This window comes from Alosa alosa, chromosome 13 (assembly GCF_017589495.1).
Source record: "Alosa alosa isolate M-15738 ecotype Scorff River chromosome 13, AALO_Geno_1.1, whole genome shotgun sequence".
Lineage (NCBI taxonomy): Eukaryota > Metazoa > Chordata > Actinopteri > Clupeiformes > Clupeidae > Alosa > Alosa alosa.
In genome coordinates this window covers 18944814-18963036 of record NC_063201.1, presented here as the reverse complement: position 1 = coordinate 18963036, position 18223 = coordinate 18944814, and the positions used below count along the sequence as shown (strand labels likewise).

General features: G+C 42.5%; 1 protein-coding gene across 1 annotated transcript in view; it reads left to right on the top strand.

The window, feature by feature from the left end:
* grik3 (glutamate ionotropic receptor kainate type subunit 3) overlaps positions 1-17560 on the top strand; it is a 111985-nt gene extending 94425 nt beyond the window's left edge. Inside the window, exons 13-16 of the mRNA XM_048260367.1 lie at positions 5767-5984; positions 8919-9144; positions 9552-9802; positions 12693-17560. Coding sequence (XP_048116324.1) covers positions 5767-5984; positions 8919-9144; positions 9552-9802; positions 12693-13235 — 1238 coding nt within the window. The 3' untranslated portion in view covers positions 13236-17560. The remainder of the gene's footprint in view (positions 1-5766; positions 5985-8918; positions 9145-9551; positions 9803-12692) is intronic.
* The last annotated feature ends 663 nt before the right edge of the window (positions 17561-18223 follow it).

Genomic DNA, 18223 nt, shown 5'->3' with positions numbered 1-18223 from the left:
AGTTAATAGACTGCATTCAATGGTCAATACGTCATTTAACCTCCAACATACAAAAGACTGTAGATGACCACAATATGTATTATTGCGTGTTATTTTTTTTTGTGTGATTTGGATTTATTTATTTGGTTTTGTAGCGTATACCTCTAGGCACAAGTAACCACATGGTTAATACATGTAATCTCTATGGTTAAGGCATGCCATCTCCATCATGGTTGCATGCATGCCTTTAAGACCAATTCAAACTGACATCACCCCACAGATAGAACTTGTGTAACGTTCACTGCTGGGCTACATGTTTTCAACACTCCCCCCACCATGTCAACTTTAAACAGTGTGGAAGTGCTTATGATGTTTGCACACGGGCTAGCCTTCTGCTCTCTCACTAAACCAGCTGCCCCAGGCCAAGAGCGATGGAGACGGAGTTATATTAAAATGCTAATGATCGTACATCAGGACGGTATGTTGCTGGGGCACTTCATGTTTAATCATTCGACTTGTCGTAGCAGATTTTTGTCATAGATATCGCTTACAGGGCTGAGGTATGAGATGTGAAGGGATCTGCATTTCTCTACAATTCATTTCTGTTCTATAATGTGGGTTTTATGTAACCACATAACGGTACTGCTTTGACCTGTTTATAATTAAACTGATTAATTTTGGCATTATCATACGTGACAAACATTGTAGTAAAAACCTAATCTGCTGATTAGTTGTAGCACACCGCTTTCACTGTCTTCAGTACTGTACATGCAGTGATGAACTGCAGGAACACTGTCATGTTTGTACAACATTGTTTTTTCTTAAGGGGTGCTTGTTGAAAATTAGTTTTGCCGGATTATATATAAAAAAAAAACATGATTATGCATCATTGCAGCAGAAGCTCTGACTATTTGGCATTTCCCGCAGCCTGTTCTTGCTGTTGTCCTGCAGGTGTGCCACCACAGCCGAGCGTTATCAGTGTCATCTTTGTCCTCCTCATTCCATATTCAGCTGCTCGGCGCCGTCCTGCTGGGCTTCCGTGCGGTGTTTTTCTGCTGAATGGATTAAAAACAGACTTTATGCCGCACTATTTAAAAGAGATTAATAAGACACTGTGGCCCCTGGCATCGTGTTTTTCAGCTGTGCTTATTGTATTACGTTGTCTTTGTTTTTTTTTTTTATCTCTCTCCCTCTCTTTTGTTTTGCTATCCACGAGGAGAGAATGTTAAACGCAGGTAATCATTCTCAGGGGGAGATGGCTTGCCGAGACTCCAGTGATGCCTCTCTCCGCTCGTGGGGAAGAGAACATGACAGCGAAAAGCAGGGCAGTGCATTTAATAGCACTCAGCAGTAAATCCGCAGAGAATAACTCACAGGCAGGGGCCCATTTGCAACTTTGCCTCGTGCACCGGCCTCCTAATGCCGACAGCCAGATGTTTGGAGTCAGCATAACAAACTGCGACTCGGATGTTTCATTGTTAACAGCAGTCACATTTAAAATGTGCTCACCTCCAATCTCCTCTGTGATGGGTGCGTAGTGTGTGTGTTTGTGTGTGTGTGTGTGTGTGTGTGTGTGTGTGTGTGTGTGTGTGTGTGTGTGTGTGTGTGTGTGTGTGCGCGTGTGTGTGTGTGTGTGTGTGTGTGTTTTCGTTTTTTTGTTACACAGGAGGTGCTGCTGGGTCTAGTGGACCCATGGCATTTTAGGCCTTTTAATTCAACATAATCAACTTTTTTTTTTTAAATACTGTACTCACTAGATGGTTACAATTATGAATAGAAGTGCCACTCGTTTTTGTTTATTTTTGTATTAAAATATAACAAAATAAGGAAATGCATCATAAAACAGGCATTCCAGGCAAAACTGGAAAATAATCAACAATTGTACAAGTTTTATTTATTTGAATTTCATTAGAAATGGAACATACTCAATAACATCTGTCTGAACAACACATTGAAGCCATTGAACACAGCAATTTTATACCAGACTATACCACACATGAGGGGCAGAGTCTCACTGTGCGTGTATTGCATATGTATTTTTTGATAGGGGATGTCATGAAAAGGTAAAAAAAAGAATTGATGTCTTGTGCATGAGTGACTGCCAAGCGTGTAGGTCCTGGTAGCATCCGAATCACATTGGCAGCCATGCAGTGGGGTTCATTTCTTGAGCAGGAAGACCATTCAATTCTACCATTTTTTTGACATCCATATGTTGTCATTTGCAAGATGCTGACAGTCTAGTCCAATGTCTGGCTGCTCAATGGCTGGTTCTATGGCTGGCTGCTCAACGGCTGGTCCTGCGGCTTGCTGCTCATCGGCTGGTCCTGGGGCTGGCTGCTGGCGGGTTGGTCATGAGGTTCGCTTGTGTTTCGGAGCTGGCTGAGGCTGGTCCTATGGCTGGCTGCTCACGATCTGGTCCTTAGGCCTGCTTGCGTTTTGAAGCTGACTGACAAGCTGGTCCTGTGGCTTGCTGCTTATTGGCCGCTCCTGGGGTTGGCTGCTGGTGGGCTGGTCCTGAGGTTCACTTGCGTTTCGATGTAGGCTGACGGGGTAGTCCTACAGCTAGCTGCTCACGGGTTGGTCCTGGGGCTGGCTGCTTGCGGGCTGGTCCTGGCTGCTCACTGGATGGTCCTGGGGCTAGCTGCTCACGGGTTGGTCCTGGGGCTGGCTGCTTGCGGGCTGGTCCCGGCTGCTCACAGGCTGGTCCTGGCTGATTGCGGGCTGGTCCTGGCTGCTCACAGGCTGGTCCTGGCTGATTGCGGGCTGGTCCTGGGGCTGGCTGCTTGCGGGCTGGTCCTGGCTGCTCACAGGCTGGTCCTGACCGATTGCGGGCTGGTCCTGCCTGCTCACGGGATGGTCCTGGGGCAGGCCTGCTGAAGGGTTAGTCCTGAGGCTCTTTTACATTTCGGAGCTGGCTGATTATTATCCTCCTCTTCAAACTCAGTGTCGGACTCTGAATTTTCAGAAATGTTATCCTCATTTCTTTGAAACTATTTTCTCTGCACCACCATCAAAACCCTCTGACACACAAACACACAGGACCTGATTTCCACACTTGAACTAGTTCCGGGTCCAGTGGACCCGAACATCCTGTGTGTAATATAAATGTGAAGGGGGGGTATGCAGGGGGGTTCATTGAAAATGTTTTCTGATTTATGTTCCTCATAGAAAATGAGCCAAGGCCAATGAATCTTGGTTTAAAAAAATAATTATTTGTATCATTTTAATGAAGCTAAAAACTGAAAACGGGTCCCACAGACCCGAACACCTTTTAAGGGTTAAGCACTGTTTTATTTTATTTCGGTATTGTCTTACCTCAACAAGGCTACAGCTCCATGAAAACAATCAGATATAACTCTATAAAATCTATAAAGTCTATAAAAAATGTTATGTTGTATTTGGCTGCTGTGTTTGACTGAAATGTAGACTATTCTTTTTTCATTTCAATACAGTATATGAAACAAACCTCAGTTTATATAATCATATTAACACATTTTTTTGCCTAATTGACAACCATGACCATGATAACTGATAATATAAAATTAATGTGCACCTTGAGTAAATGATAAAAAATCTTTTAGAATGCTTTCCATTCTTGAACTGCATCAAATTGCATCGAATCGCATTGCATCGAATCGTACTGAATCGTTTTTTTTATGAACATGAGGGGGGGGAGAGGATGGGGAGGGGGGGAGGGGGGGGGATGGGGAGGGGGGAGAGGATGGGGGTAGAAGGAGAGAAAGCAAGACAAGGAAAGAGAATAAGGCTAGAGAGCTAGGGAAGAAGAGAAAGCAAGATCAAGAAAGATCAAAAGAGAAAGAGACAGAATGAGAGAGAGAGCAGGGATAATGAAAGAGAGAGGAAAATAAAGAAAAGTGCAGAAAGAAAAAGATGGTAATGGGGATTTGGAGAGCTGCATTTATTTAATTCATTATCTCTAATCTGGGTAATGCCTCATTTTTATGTAGTTTCCTGAGACTGACTATGTCTGTCCACTGTCGGCTCTCCAACACCCCTTTCTGTGTTGTTTACTTTTCATTTGTGTCATTGTGTTCCATTTGGTGCTGTATCCATTTGCTCTTGTGGTAGCTTTAAATCGAGTCACATCTCTGCTTTGTTCCCAAATGCCAATTTGGAAAGTCCAACAGTAGAACTAGAAACATCACTGACATTACTACCAAACATGCCAATTGTCAACACCTTGTAATTTTGACAAATAGCTTTTTTTATTTCCATGAACATATGTTTCCTTAAAAATGATTAATGCTTATGAGGTGATTAAGAAGGCATACATAGGAATATAATGTTTTATGGCGCATATGGACATTATAAATAGACACATATGAAGGGTTTTACACCTCACAGGGCCTGTTTTCAGAAGTATCATTTTTGTAGTGTTTTTGGAATTACCTGAGACACATATGATAACACTGATGTTGTTTCCATATGAGATGAGATTCCATATAGGGGGGTACACACTTCTTTGATGTGCAAAGCTAAGCCTTGAAACAAGCCTCATGGTTTTAAATCGATTAATCACATTCCGTTTTAGGGATTTTCTTATATTTACATGTGGTTATTTACTAATTCAGCTTCTTGTGGTTAATTTCATTTCTAAGTTTTCTGCATTTATTACACCTTCATAACCTCACAGAGGTTTGGAGACTTAGTGTTCAGTCAGCATGCATGCTGCTAAAACATATAAAGTAACTCAGCAAATCCGTTTGTAGAATTTTTTCTTCTAAAGAAATGGAAATAAATCACAATTCTCAAACTGTATGCGGTACACGTCTAAGTCGTAAGCACTCCATGTTAACTGTGTTAGAAGTGCAATTCCCTGGGCGTAAGTGACTGTCTTGAGACATTTTTTTTCTTACTAGAGGGCATCTTGACCTCACTGCATACCACCATTTCAGGAGTCATTCCACCCCCCCCCCCCCCCCACACACACACACACACACACACCTTCTCTGCTTTCCCTCCCTCTGTGTTTTACCACCATGCCCGTTTTTAGCTATTACAGCCCGCTTAAAATTCTATTTGTTCCCAAAAAAGGTGCTGTCTGGCCAGCTCCTTAGTCCTCTCTTACTGGCTTTTTTAGCATTCTGTTGGCATGAACTGGCTAGGGAGACTAGGCTAGCATCCATCACTTTTATGAGAGAGTCCTGGATACCGCTCGCTCTCCTGAATTATGCTCTCTCTTTTATGCTGTGCTGATTAGCTGTTTTAAACCCACGGGGTGTGTTGTGGTTAGCATTTGGCCTTTTCTTCCCGCGTTCATAAAGCCTCTTTATCAAACCCCTGAATTTTACCACTCTCGTATTAGTTTATTGTATGTGGCGACCTTGACCTCTGAGGTCTGTGCGGGAAAAACAATTTTAATATGGCTCAATGGATGCTTCTGATGTAAGCATACTTGGAGCAGCTTATTTAGATAATAGTTTCTCCTTAAAATAACGGGTAATGCTTTATAAAAAGGTGTGTTAACAAACCATTTACAAAATGGCTAGTTAACTATTTACTATTGTAGTAAATTAAAATAGTAATTTTAATAAAATTACAAGCCACTTAAAACATATTGTAAATGCTTAATAACTGATTCCCAAGTTATTAATAAATGGTTAGTTATTTTTCCATCATATAACACTAGTAGATTACTTACAAATATGAGTCACTTATAAAAACTGCATCCAATGTTTAATTCATGCATGACTTACATGTTTATTAATGGACTTTAAAATTGAATCTAGCATCATCTAACCCAATCTTTTGCCCTTCTCTGTAAAGGCTCAGAGCTGATGCCCAAAGCCCTGTCTACAAGGATCATTGGTGGCATCTGGTGGTTCTTCACCCTCATCATTATCTCCTCATACACGGCCAACCTGGCCGCCTTCCTCACCGTGGAGCGCATGGACTCGCCTGTAGACTCGGCCGACGACCTGGCCAAGCAGACCAAGATCGAGTACGGCGTGGTGCGGGATGGAGCCACCATGACTTTCTTTAAGGTGGGCCAATTTGATGTCTCAGTGGCTCACCTGAGCTTTTCAGTACCCCTCATGTCCCCCTAAAACCAAATGTACAAAAAGCTGGGAATTATGGATTAAAACTGTCTTGTTGTTTATTATGTATTCCAATTGCAGAGAACTTTTCAAAAAGGCCTTTCTCTCGACTCCCTGCACGTTTCAGAAACCTATACTGTGCCGCAAACAGAGTCACTCCCCCACACACTGTCTCATATCTAGTTAGATCTTAATTCCCAAAAGCGAAGTCTCCTGCACCGCAGTTTCTCCACTTCTGTGGGCCGTTTGAAGTATGCCATCTTAATGAATTTCTATTCCAAACTTTGAGCTTTTACCCGAAGGTTTTTTTTTTCCGTACATTATTTTATTATTTTAAGTTTTCTCTCTGATACACTGTAGCTATACAACAAAAAAGTACATATTTCTCACTTTACAATTTTTAATTGTCATGGCAACAGAATTTCTGTCAACAACAAGGCAAGAATGATATTCATTGAGGGTGGTTCTGGCAAGCCATTGATGCTTTAGTCAGATCCTGCATTGCGTATGTTGAAACAACTGATCTCAAAGAACATTGGATCGAGCGACTTAATGTTCTTATCCTATCAACAATAAGGACAACATATTTTCCATGGCGCCATGCTTTTGAGGGGCAGCCGTGGCCTACTGGTTAGCGCTTCGGACTTGAAACCAGAGGGTTGCCGGTTCGAACCCCGACCGGTAGGCACAGCTGAAGTGCCCTTGAGCAAGGCACCTAACCCCTCACTGCTCCCCGAGCACACCTGTTGTTGCAGGCAGCTCACTGCGCCGGGATTAGTGTGTGCTTCACCTCACTGTGTGTTTCACTAATTCACGGATTGGGACAAATGCAAAGACCAAATTTCTCTCACAGGATCAAAAGAGTATATATACTTACATACATTTCCGTGCCTGTCACCTAGACTTACATGCAACAATTCACAACGTTCTTAAGTATATTAAACAACTTTATCATATGTTTATGCCAGTATATGTTTTATTGTAGCTGTAACATACAAAATATCCTGCTGCAAAAACCTTTTACGTGATTTGCCCACACTGGCTCAGTTTCCCAAAGTAAACACAAGTGGTTTTAAGAAAAATGGTGTCAGCTGTAAAATAAGATGCTCGATCCAGTGTTCTCTAAAAGTCAGTGACAATGCTTTCAACGTGATTTGTAGGGGGCAGAGCACTACCGGTACAATTATCACAGTTTTCTGGTGCTCAATCCAACTGGCATTCTGCTCCTTGAGAGCTAATTGTAATGCGATGCTGCATTTTGCATTGCATGTTATCATTCCCAAAGAGCAGCTATTGTCATCTGTATGCATTTGAAATCATTGCATATTGTTTGTCTGATCCAGTGACTGTCCTGGATTTACTTCATTTGATTTCTCCTTCTTCATGTGTGATTGCAGCACTAAAGATGATGAGATTATATAGGCAGGTGTCAGTAATTACTGCAGAGCTTTTGGAGCCCTTCATCTGAAGTACCTCCCACTCCTCTGCACCGACAGAGAGATAGAGATAGAGAGAGAGAGAGAGAGAGAGTGTGTGTGTGTGTGTGTGTGTGTGTGTGTGTGTGTGTGTGTGTGTGTGTGTGTGTGTGTGAGAGAGAGAGAGAGAGAGAGAGAGAGAGAGAGAGAGAGAGAGAGATAGAGAAAGAGCACTTGCAAGTTGGACCGGAACTTATTGACACAGGTGGCGTGGAACTGATTTTGTTGTCGCAGTTCACACAGATTCCGAGGGGCAATTTCCCAAGCTCAACCTGAGAGAGAAAGAGAAAGGGGGGAGGTTAATTTACTGTGTTCTGATTCCAAATGTGAGAGGCCGTCAGGCTGAGTGTTTCTAGCTCGTCTGTCACCTCAGATTCTGAGGAGAGAACCAAGCTGGTAATTATCTAAGATTAGCCATGGCATCTAATGTAACCTCAGCGTACAATAGCATGAAATGTCAGACGGTCCATAACAGTCTGCCATAACAGAGACACACCGTTATTGCCACCATCAACAGTTTTCTCATTAACCCTTCAGCTACAAAGGGTGTTTTTTTTTGTTCAGTTCAGAAATGTGTTGGTGCTCGATTTTGATATATAAATAAATATACATAAAAGTCTATGCAAGAAAGGAAACAACTACTGTGGGCTATTTGAAAAGGTGACTGTCAGTTTTGTCTTTCTGTCATTTATTCATTCTGTCAGAGTGCAAGGCTCAGGCAGATCCTCATCCACTTTCAATTAAGCCACTAGACATGGAGGAAAATAGCATTTAAGTGTCAGAAAGAATAGGAGGTGTTCAAGGTTAAGAGAACAGTGTCAACAACAAGAGTGTCGACTGAAAATCAACTGGTTTATGGGTGTAACAGAGCAAGCAGACTTGAGAAAAAAACTGTATTTGAAAAATGCCAGGCTTTCACATTGCAATACATATATCTATTTCTAAGCTTCTATTTGTTGGTGACAACATTTCTGGGTCAGTGACAAGAGCATTGAACTAAACCATGTTTGTTTCACAGTTAAATAACGGATGTGGTGTCCCTGCAAAGACTAGCTCTTCTTTGAACAAGGCAAACATAAACTTATACTGTATTTATCAGAGGAAAGACATTGCAGCACTTTAGAAATAATACCTTGTCACCTTCCATTCCCTTTGACTTAGACCAGCCAGCTTATTTAACATTTAGAAGCTGTCAGCTCTACTGATTCACACTGTATTCTTGTGTGAAGACTGAAGAGGGTCCTTCCGATCCAATCCTCTTCTTGCCAGAGGACAGGAGTGTAATAGAGTCCAGACAGTCCAAAGCTGTGTGGAAGCCTTAAGTCGCCCTTGGTACAGGCAACAGGGTCTCACTGTAATGTAATGTACAATGTGAGTGATGTATGAAATCTTGCCCCCTACACAGAGGTCCAGGGTGTCCACCTTCGAGAAGATGTGGGCGTTCATGAGCAGCCGGCAGAGCACTTCGCTGGTCAAATCCATCGAGGACGGCATCCAGCGGGTCCTGAAGTCCGACTACGCCCTGCTGATGGAGTCCACCACCATAGACTACGTCACCCGCCGGAACTGCAACCTCACCAAAGTGGGAGGCATCATCGACAGCAAAGGCTATGGCATCGGCACGCCCAAGGGTAAGCCGCAAGCATATCAGAAGGGGGTTTGGGGGGGGCAGGCGGGGTAATGCGGTCTGATGCCGTGGTATGGATGGCCCACTGAGACCGGGGGGGTTCTGTTGATCATTAATCTTTAATTGCACAACATATGGAGCCCATAATGCATGTAACACTAAGATAGAGCATTGATGTCATGCGTTTATTGTGCAGAAGATGGTGACTTAATGAGCTCATATTTTGGTGTAGCCATTTGTTTAGGTTAAAGCACCCAGTATTTCTCTGTATACATTATGGCCTTTTCTCCTTTCTGTTGGTATCGCAGAAACCAAATCAATGCTAACTAGATTTTATGTGGACCTTGTGTCCTCTCTCGTTCTCTCTCTCTCATTCTCTCTCTTTCTCTCTCTCTCGATTTTCCCCAAAAGGCTCGCCGTACCGTGACAAAGTGAGCATCGCCATCTTGAGTATCATGGAGGATGGGCGTCTGCACATGCTGAAGGAGAAGTGGTGGAACGGGGACCACTGTCAACAGGAGACCCGCTACGAGGCCGGGCCCATGAGCATCCAGAACCTGGGCGGCATCTTCATCGTGCTGGCCTCGGGCCTGGTGCTGTCCGTCTTTGTGGCCATCGGCGAGTTCGTCTACAAGCTAAGGAAGACAGCGGAGAGGGAGCAGGTGAGTGGCACGCATCCCGAGGCACGTTTATTCTGAGGCGCGTTCCCGGTTGTATTAGGACACATGCCGAGGCGTGTTCTAGGTTGTATTAGGACACATGCCGAGGCGTGTTCTAGGTTGCAATAGGACGCATGGCGAGGCGTGTTCTAGGTTGCAATAGGACACATGGCGAGGCGTGTTCTAGGTTGCAATAGGACGCATGGCGAGGCGTGTTCTAGGTTGCAATAGGACGCATGGCGAGGCGTGTTCTAGGTTGCAATAGGGTGCATGCCGAGGCGTGTTCTAGGTTGCATTAGGATGCAAGTTTCAAGATGCATCCTGCAGACAGCGCTACACTGAACACGAGAGGCAAGCGGAGCATTCACGAAATGCATGTGCTGAATGAAAGAATGAATAGGATATTAGTCTATTTTTGGGAATCGCTGTGGGGCATATGTGTCACTCTCACATATGGTGTAGCCAGATTCATTGATTAAAGTGGAAGCATCTTGTTCAATGTAGCCTGGCTGTCAGAAGATCCATTCTGGAATAAATTCTGATAAATTCTGAGACACCTTCGGGTGCCCAGTTCAGGGGATTAAAAATATACCCTGAAATGTCTTAGGTTTATTTAAAGATGCGACATCCGCCTACGAAGGACAACAATAACAATATTTACTGACATGAAAAATAGTCTAGGCTTGTTGAACAAATAAGATAAAAGTGTCTGAAATGCACATGTCTGGGGTGTTGCAGATTGTCAACATCTTTATCCTGAAGAGAAATAGTGTTTGTTTGTGTAATATGTCAGGATTTTAACTTCTAAGGGGATAAGGAGCTAGAATGCCACAATCAAAGCGCTACTCACATAACAAAGTCAGCTGGCTGACTCGGAAGCTGCCGATCATTTGACATTTCTCAAGCAGATGTTCCAGAGATACCTTTGCTATTTCGGCAACGAGATATTTATGTAGAACATCAAAAGCCTTGACTGACGCGTCATATCTAAGCCCTGGATTCCAAAAGTGATACCTTACACAGTTATTTGACTTGCGCATCATATTTCATAGTTTTGCCCTTTTTTTCTCCTGGTTTGCATCATTCTCAAGCATATTTTCGACATCGCTGAGCACATTAAATGCTAGTAATATGTTTCCAAAAGCGGGTGCCATCAAAATGACTCTGCTCAAGGAAATTACAGCTCAAAAGTCACTTAGGTGCTTTCCCATGACTGTGCACTTTGATATGAAAGAGCGTCATTATTGTCCTTCTGAAAGACTAAGGAGGATGGGAGAGGGGAGGTAGAGGAGCTAAATCACTGCAGAGAGCAGAACAGAGAGACAAATAAGACCTAATGAGACCAGTTTTAAAGGCATTAGGTTATTCATACCACAATTCTCTGCACAGACAGATAAATATGGTACAACAAACTGCGTATCATGTTGCAAGAAAAGGGCCCTAATTTGAAGAGGAAGGTCTGGCTTTTACAGGCAAATAAAATATGTACGCAAATATATCTGAAGTTAAATGATACTGTGCTCTCTTTCTCTCTTCCACTTTAATGTATCTAAACAGATTCTAAAAAATAGTGGATGATGGCCTATTTAGTAGTTATCTGTATAATGTGAAACTATAGAGATAAACATGGAATACCAGGACACTGATATTAAATGACTGACCTATCGTAACACCTCCATTTATCACCCATTTCGTCCGAAAATTCTAAATTCAAACCAAACCAGATTCAAAATCTGGTTTGGTTCTTACCAGAGCTTTTACTGCCTGAAATATCCGTATTTTGTTTACCGCGCTCGGAGGTTAGTGCTGGCCTAGTGGGTCGTCTACTTCCACCCTTTCAATGGCACATGAACGGTTAGACTGAGAATTCTCGTTGCTACCTCAAAATTCCACTGGAGCTCCAAGCGTATTTGTACACACAGCCTTACAAGACTGTTTATAGCTCTACGAGTCATGGTAAAATGTAATTTTTGGTACAGTACATAGTTAATTTAGATACACTTGGTGTGGGTGCTTGCATTTCTTTAGGAATCAGCCGTCTTAGTTTGTATAGAAATGAATAGTAAGTGACACATACACGTAAGAGGACGGAAACACGGGACTGGTGCTAATAGGGGGTGATCCGATATAAATATAAAGTGCTTTTCAAACATGGCAAATGTCATATTTACAGGCACAGGCAGTCATTATCAAAAGGATAAAGATTTCCGTAAGGGATAATGTATAGAATGCCGGTCATTATCGAGAAAGTCCTGACAGGGCGAAACACACCCTGACGCACCATGCTAGCGTTCTACTAGCATTGTGAAGAGCCGTATAATAATAGTTCATTAAATGGCATTATGGTGAAACTGCAATGTTGTAATGTTTGTGGTTCTCTGTCAAGCTTAATATGGCTCTTAATATTCTCAAATAGTTGATTAATCTTATCCAATGGTGTTGTATAGGGTTATATGGTTTCCTGAGACTACATCAACCTTACTATGATTGTATTGATTGTAAAAAACATAACAAATATAATATATTCAATTATGAAATTAAATATCATATTGCAGAATGCCATGGCAACATGGAAATTAATGTATAATAATAAAGATAATTTGCTAATTTGTGTTATGCAGCCTATCAAACAGCTTTTGTGTATGTAGGATGTGATATCTATCTACATAAAACACTCTTAATGCTGACAGGCAGGAGAGAGAGAGAGAGAGAGAGAGAGAGAGAGAGAGATCCCATAAATGTGCAAACCCACAAATCAGTGACACATAAAACACACACACACACACACAGCTGTTGATGTTGATGTTGGTGCGGTGACGGCGTTGTACTTACTACCTCTCTCTTGTGTGGCCTGTGTCCTCCTCCTTCCTGGGGCCTTTTTTTCCCTCAAGAGGTCTTTCTGCAATGCGGTGGTGGACGAGATCAGACTGTCGTTCACCTGCGAGAGGCGCGTGAAGCACAAGCCTCACCAGCCGCTGGCCTCCCTCCCGCTGTCGCCGCCGCCACCGTCGCTGGGGCCGCTCACGGTGAAGACGGACGCGGTGATCAACATGCACACCTACAACGACCGTCGCCTGCCGGGAAAGGACAGCCTGAGCTGCAGCGCCGGGATGACGCCCGTGTTTCCATGACGTGCCTGGGGGACGGGCACCTGCGGCATGTGCCCGGAGCAGCGGCCGGCGACGCCAGGGACTACGGCACGCTGCCGGAGGGCTTCGCCACGTTCACACTCAGCCGCAGAGACCTACGAAACCACCACCCGACGACCACAATGACGCAGACCATGACGACGGCGATGCACGCCAGCCAGAACGGAGGCAGCGGCGCCGGTGGCGGCACCGCCACCGTCAACCACGCAAGCACCACCGACCACATCCTCAAGCCACTCTACCCCACCCGCGAGAGAGAGGGAGGACGCTCCGTGTCCTTTCTGTGATGGCAGACATTCAGAGGAAACAACTACGGTAAACTTAAAAACAGACAAACCAGACCACAAACACACAAACAAATAACGAAAGAGAAACTGTCTACAACCAATGTCCAATGTTTACGTATGAGGCGACAAACACAACCATTAAGTAATCAATGAAATAGACAGCGCCCTAATGTCAACAAAGTAGTATAAAGTAATATTTTAAGACACACTTCAACGGATTCACAGAATACGGACTGACAACTAACTGGCTTCTGTAAGCATGGCAATAAATGAACTAGAGAGAGACAGAACGGGGGTTAACGTTTTGTTGGGAAATTCAAGAGGCCAAAACACAGCACATTAGATTCTTTCCAATCAGTGTTGTGGGTTTTCAGCTTTGTTTAAAAATACAAGCAGACACTCCTGTGATTCTGTGGTGAAATGATGCAGCCCTGTCCTGGTTGTGGGACGCGGGGAAATAGGTTTTCAAACTGTGCAGAAAGGGCCGAGATCTCTAGCGTGGCTGTCGAAGGACGCCGGGTCGACTGCGACAGACACGAGAGTCAGATTGGGTGCATATGAGCCAGCTGGGAAAGTGACGTCGCCTAGGCGACGTTCGCTACCGGTCAGCGCTTGGCCTTGTGAGTTTCTCCCGAATTCTCTCCTGCACGACCCGGACAGCTCGGCCAAGGATCTCCGCCAGATGAGAAGACGAATGCACAAAGTGAACAGGGTTGACATCTCCCAAGCAACACAATAAAAAAAACAAGTTAGGGGATTTTTAGAGACTTCTTTCATACCCAGAAATAAGATGTGAGTTGTGTGTGTTATGCCCTCACCCCACAACCCCTCCTTGTACTTAAGTCAGGGTCAGAGGTGATTTTGATTGATTTGTGCTTTGCTACATTGTTGGTGTGCAGGCATTTCAAACATTCATACACTGAAGCAACAACAGAGGACATGATAACCACGACCAAGAGAGTGACTCACCGATTGCCAAAGATCTGCCTGTGACATGGTGTCATGAATATAAGCATTGTGAAAGTGCACTGGACAGACATAACACAAGTCTCTCCCTAGTGTCTGCTTATTACATAATGAACATAAAAGACATCCACAGCCATGAACAATATGTGGCTCCCGTTTTATGTTTTGTTTTTATAAGGGTTTGACTTTCAGCTGTACTTAAAAGGTGAAATCAGCCTTGCATATGAATTATCTTTTCACCAGGAAAAATATAGTATGTTTCTAATCTTTTTGGTCCACTGTTAGAGACATTGTGGTAAGTGGCTATTACTGATAAAATATACTAAGAGGCTATTCACTATTTTTGAAAAAAAAAAAAAACCACAGTTTTCTTCAGGGGTTTGACTGTCCCAATGTCTATAGGTATATTCATATACATCAGTCGAAAAATCATTTAAAATGCTGATGTAACAGCTCATTTTAAGAATTCCTTATAGAACAGCGTGTTAGCCCTGTTTAGTCAGTCTGTCCTGTGGTCGATAAAACACAGTCACCAGTAGCACTACCCCAGCAAGCCCATAGCACTAATGAAGTGAGTTGAGTGGGCAGTCCAGTCCACGCCCCTGTGTGCAGCTCGTGGGACCCCTCTTCACCCTCCAAAGTGCATCAGAGTTTGGGGCCTGGAGACGAAGAGGGGTCATTTTCATCAGAAGCCATCACCTTCATGTTCCCATCACTCTCTCTATTCTCTCTCTCTCTCTCTCTCTCTCTCTCTCTCTCTCTCTCTCTCTCTCTCTCTCTCTTGCTCTACTTTTCCTACTTCCTCTCTCTCTGCATCTCTCTTTCTCTCTCCTGTGTGTGTGTGCGTGTGTGTTTTTGTGTGCGTGTGTGTGTGAGTGTGAGTGTGTGTGTTCACCTGTTCCTGTACTTGTGTCAAATGTCCGGTAGATGTCCTTGGCGTTTGCACCCCATTTAGCTTATTCATTTTGCAGTGCTGATCTGAGAGGTCCGTGGCAGACTGGCCTGACCGTCTGGTGCTGCCCCCAGCCCGCTGCTTTGTGCCTGGGGAGGCTCTTCAATCTGCCAGAGTGCTGGTTGACAAGGCAAGGCATAGCTGCCGGCATCCAGCTTTGAGTGGGGCTTGTCTGTCTCTCTGTCTGTCTGCCTGTCAGCTATCCTTTCCTGGTCCACTCTGCTTTCACATTAGGCTGTTGCCCATTTTGAATTTTAAGTATAATCAAGTACCAAGCATCAAGTGTCCGTAATCATGAGGGATCAAAGACATTAATCAAGCCATGGGAATAAACGTAGGTAGCAACAGAGTATGTGTGTGTCAGCGCGAGACCTGCTGCAGGCTCAAACCAAACCTGGGGCTCTGGATACAGTGTGCCTGTAGGGACAAAAAAAAAAAACATTTAGGCAAATCTCGACCTCAGCAATATGACGACTAGCGCCGAATGTGATGCGCCTGCAGCCATGTCTTGTATGGGCACTGCATTAGTAAATTAAATGGGAACAGACTCTGCCTTTGGATAGCTTCTGGAAGGTAGAGTGGGTTAGTACCACATCCAGACCAGACTTGGGCCAGCACTGGGCTGACTCCAGGGGTAGAGGCCGCAACCTGAGGGGCATGGTGGAGAGGTGACCAGTGCAGAGACAAAAAACAGCCAGAGCACTGCATGTTGAGTGTAGTCCCTTCAGCATCAGTGTGTGTGTGTGTGTGTGTAAGAGAGTGTGTGTGTGTGTGTGGAGCGACACATATAATCTGTGTTAAAAGAATCACCTCTCTGTCCAGGTAGCTCTATAGAACAGCATGCCTCTATGAGGTCCACACAGTTAAGAGGAAGTGATTGAAGCATTGGCTTTTCATTTTGACTACCCCAATTTACCTTCATTGGTGTAGACAAAATAATAACAGATATTTCTTGAACTCATTTGACTCAGTGTTTTTTCAATGGCAAGTGTTATTCAAATCCTAAGTAATTTTAAATCTCTCTGGCAAAGTAGAGGATATATTAGATGGCAGAAAAGTAACTGTATTTTGGTAAATTCAACTTTATAGAGGTATATAATTAACATTATATTATTTTTGGGAGTTTGACATCACCCTCCTTTCCCCATGTCCAACCTCCCATGGTAATTTTAAGAGACAAAATATATGTATAAATGTATGTTAAATGCAATCTGCAGACCATGACATACTGTACTGTATAATGAACTGAATAGGCAAATGGCAATGTTGCTTTCTCTAATGCCTTACCCCTTCTCCAGAAGTGATGGCTTGCAATCACACTGTACAACCAGTTCATGTCTTGTAAGATATATCTAACTCTACTGTAGAGATGGATTCCCTGAGTAGTAGGTTTGGATAGATAAGAAGTGCTTTACAGGATGATTGTGTCTGTGGATTTGTTGTCCTTTTTTCCATAATCAACTTAGTGCATTTGTGCATTGGGTAATCAGATGTTGGATGATTTTCTTATTTGAGATTCACTTTTGGAGGGACAAAAAGAAAGTTTTTTTTGGCTTCCCTTCAGAGAACCTTCTTATAGATTCTACAACCCTTTTAAGTTGTTAGCAGCCACATAAAGCAACTATTGGGGTTTGAAGTATGCAAGCCGTTGCTGCAGAGATGGTTCATCTGAAGCAAAGCCAAAGAACCTTTAAGGGCTCCATGCGGGTCCTTTTAAATATATAGTTCAAGATTATATAATTGTCAACCTCTGGATCAATTATGCTTGCATTCCTCCCTGAAATGAACAAATCTGTTATATTGTGAGTAGAATTGCTGAATTGTTATCAAATGTCAATTTGTATCTACTGTATATTAAATGACAGGAAAAAATATAGAAGATTTAGTTTGGGTAATACAAATCAGTCCTATTTACAAAGCATAAACATCTTTTATAACAATGTGTATACTGTTTTGCTAAATTGTATGAAAGAAATGACAATTAATCTTCTTTTTTCCAAAACTCATTTCCCATTTGATGGTGGTAAAAAGTGGTTAAAAATCAACTGATAGTAGGGTGCATCAATTTATTTAACATGTTTGGCTAGTTGGTTATGATTTCACAGGAATCCACAAACACTTCATACATTTGGTACCGACCAGGGTTTTCTTTGTGGACATGCTGAATTTCTATGAATATAGTTTTTGTAATGTTTTGTATGAGCATTTTGTTTTCCTAGTAGCTGTATGTGTTAAGAGATAACCACTATTATCTAAAAAATAAAAAAAAAATCAATTGAAGTATACGTCAAAAAGGCAACTGAAGGAATATTTTTTTTCTTTTCAACACACTGTGAATAATTCAATTGTACAGGTTACTGTATGGGTTATATGATTTTAAAATTTTAAATAAAAAAAATGTACAGGACTTTCCGTCTGCTGTCTTCATCCCAAATCACCCCTTCTTTACTGTGGTGTAGAATGATGACTATACCGTTGAGCTTTGAAGGGTCTTATCAGAACTCAGCACAGTTTTGTCATTTGATGCTTCAGAGAGAAACTGCTTTTGAAGAAAATTAATAGACGATTGTCGTTTATTATTTATTTATTATAAGGAAATTATATAATTTAATTTGTTTTCATGCAATATACAAAACACATATGTTTTGTTATTTTTAGTTAGGGAAAATGTTTGCCGTTCACATAGCTAATGCATATGTATTAGTATGCCATAAGGTCTGTATAATTACGCATTTATTATGTCCTTATTTTATTTTTATTTTTTTATTCTTACTGAATTGGTCATGTATTCTTGGTAAATCCTTATTAAGAAACCAGCTGGTCTTGATCTAACACATTGATAGTATGCCATGGAACATAAAGTGTTCATCGAAGGGCACAGCTGATATAAACACAAAAAAGTGTAACAGTAAATTATTATATGATTATGACTTGCCCTAAATTAATATATTAATGTATTATTACTTTTTTCTATTCCTTCATGTTTTTTTGTCAAATCGTTGCATTTAACATCCTGAATAGAAGTGCAAATGACACTAAATTGCACTAATATTTACAGAAGTGTGACCAT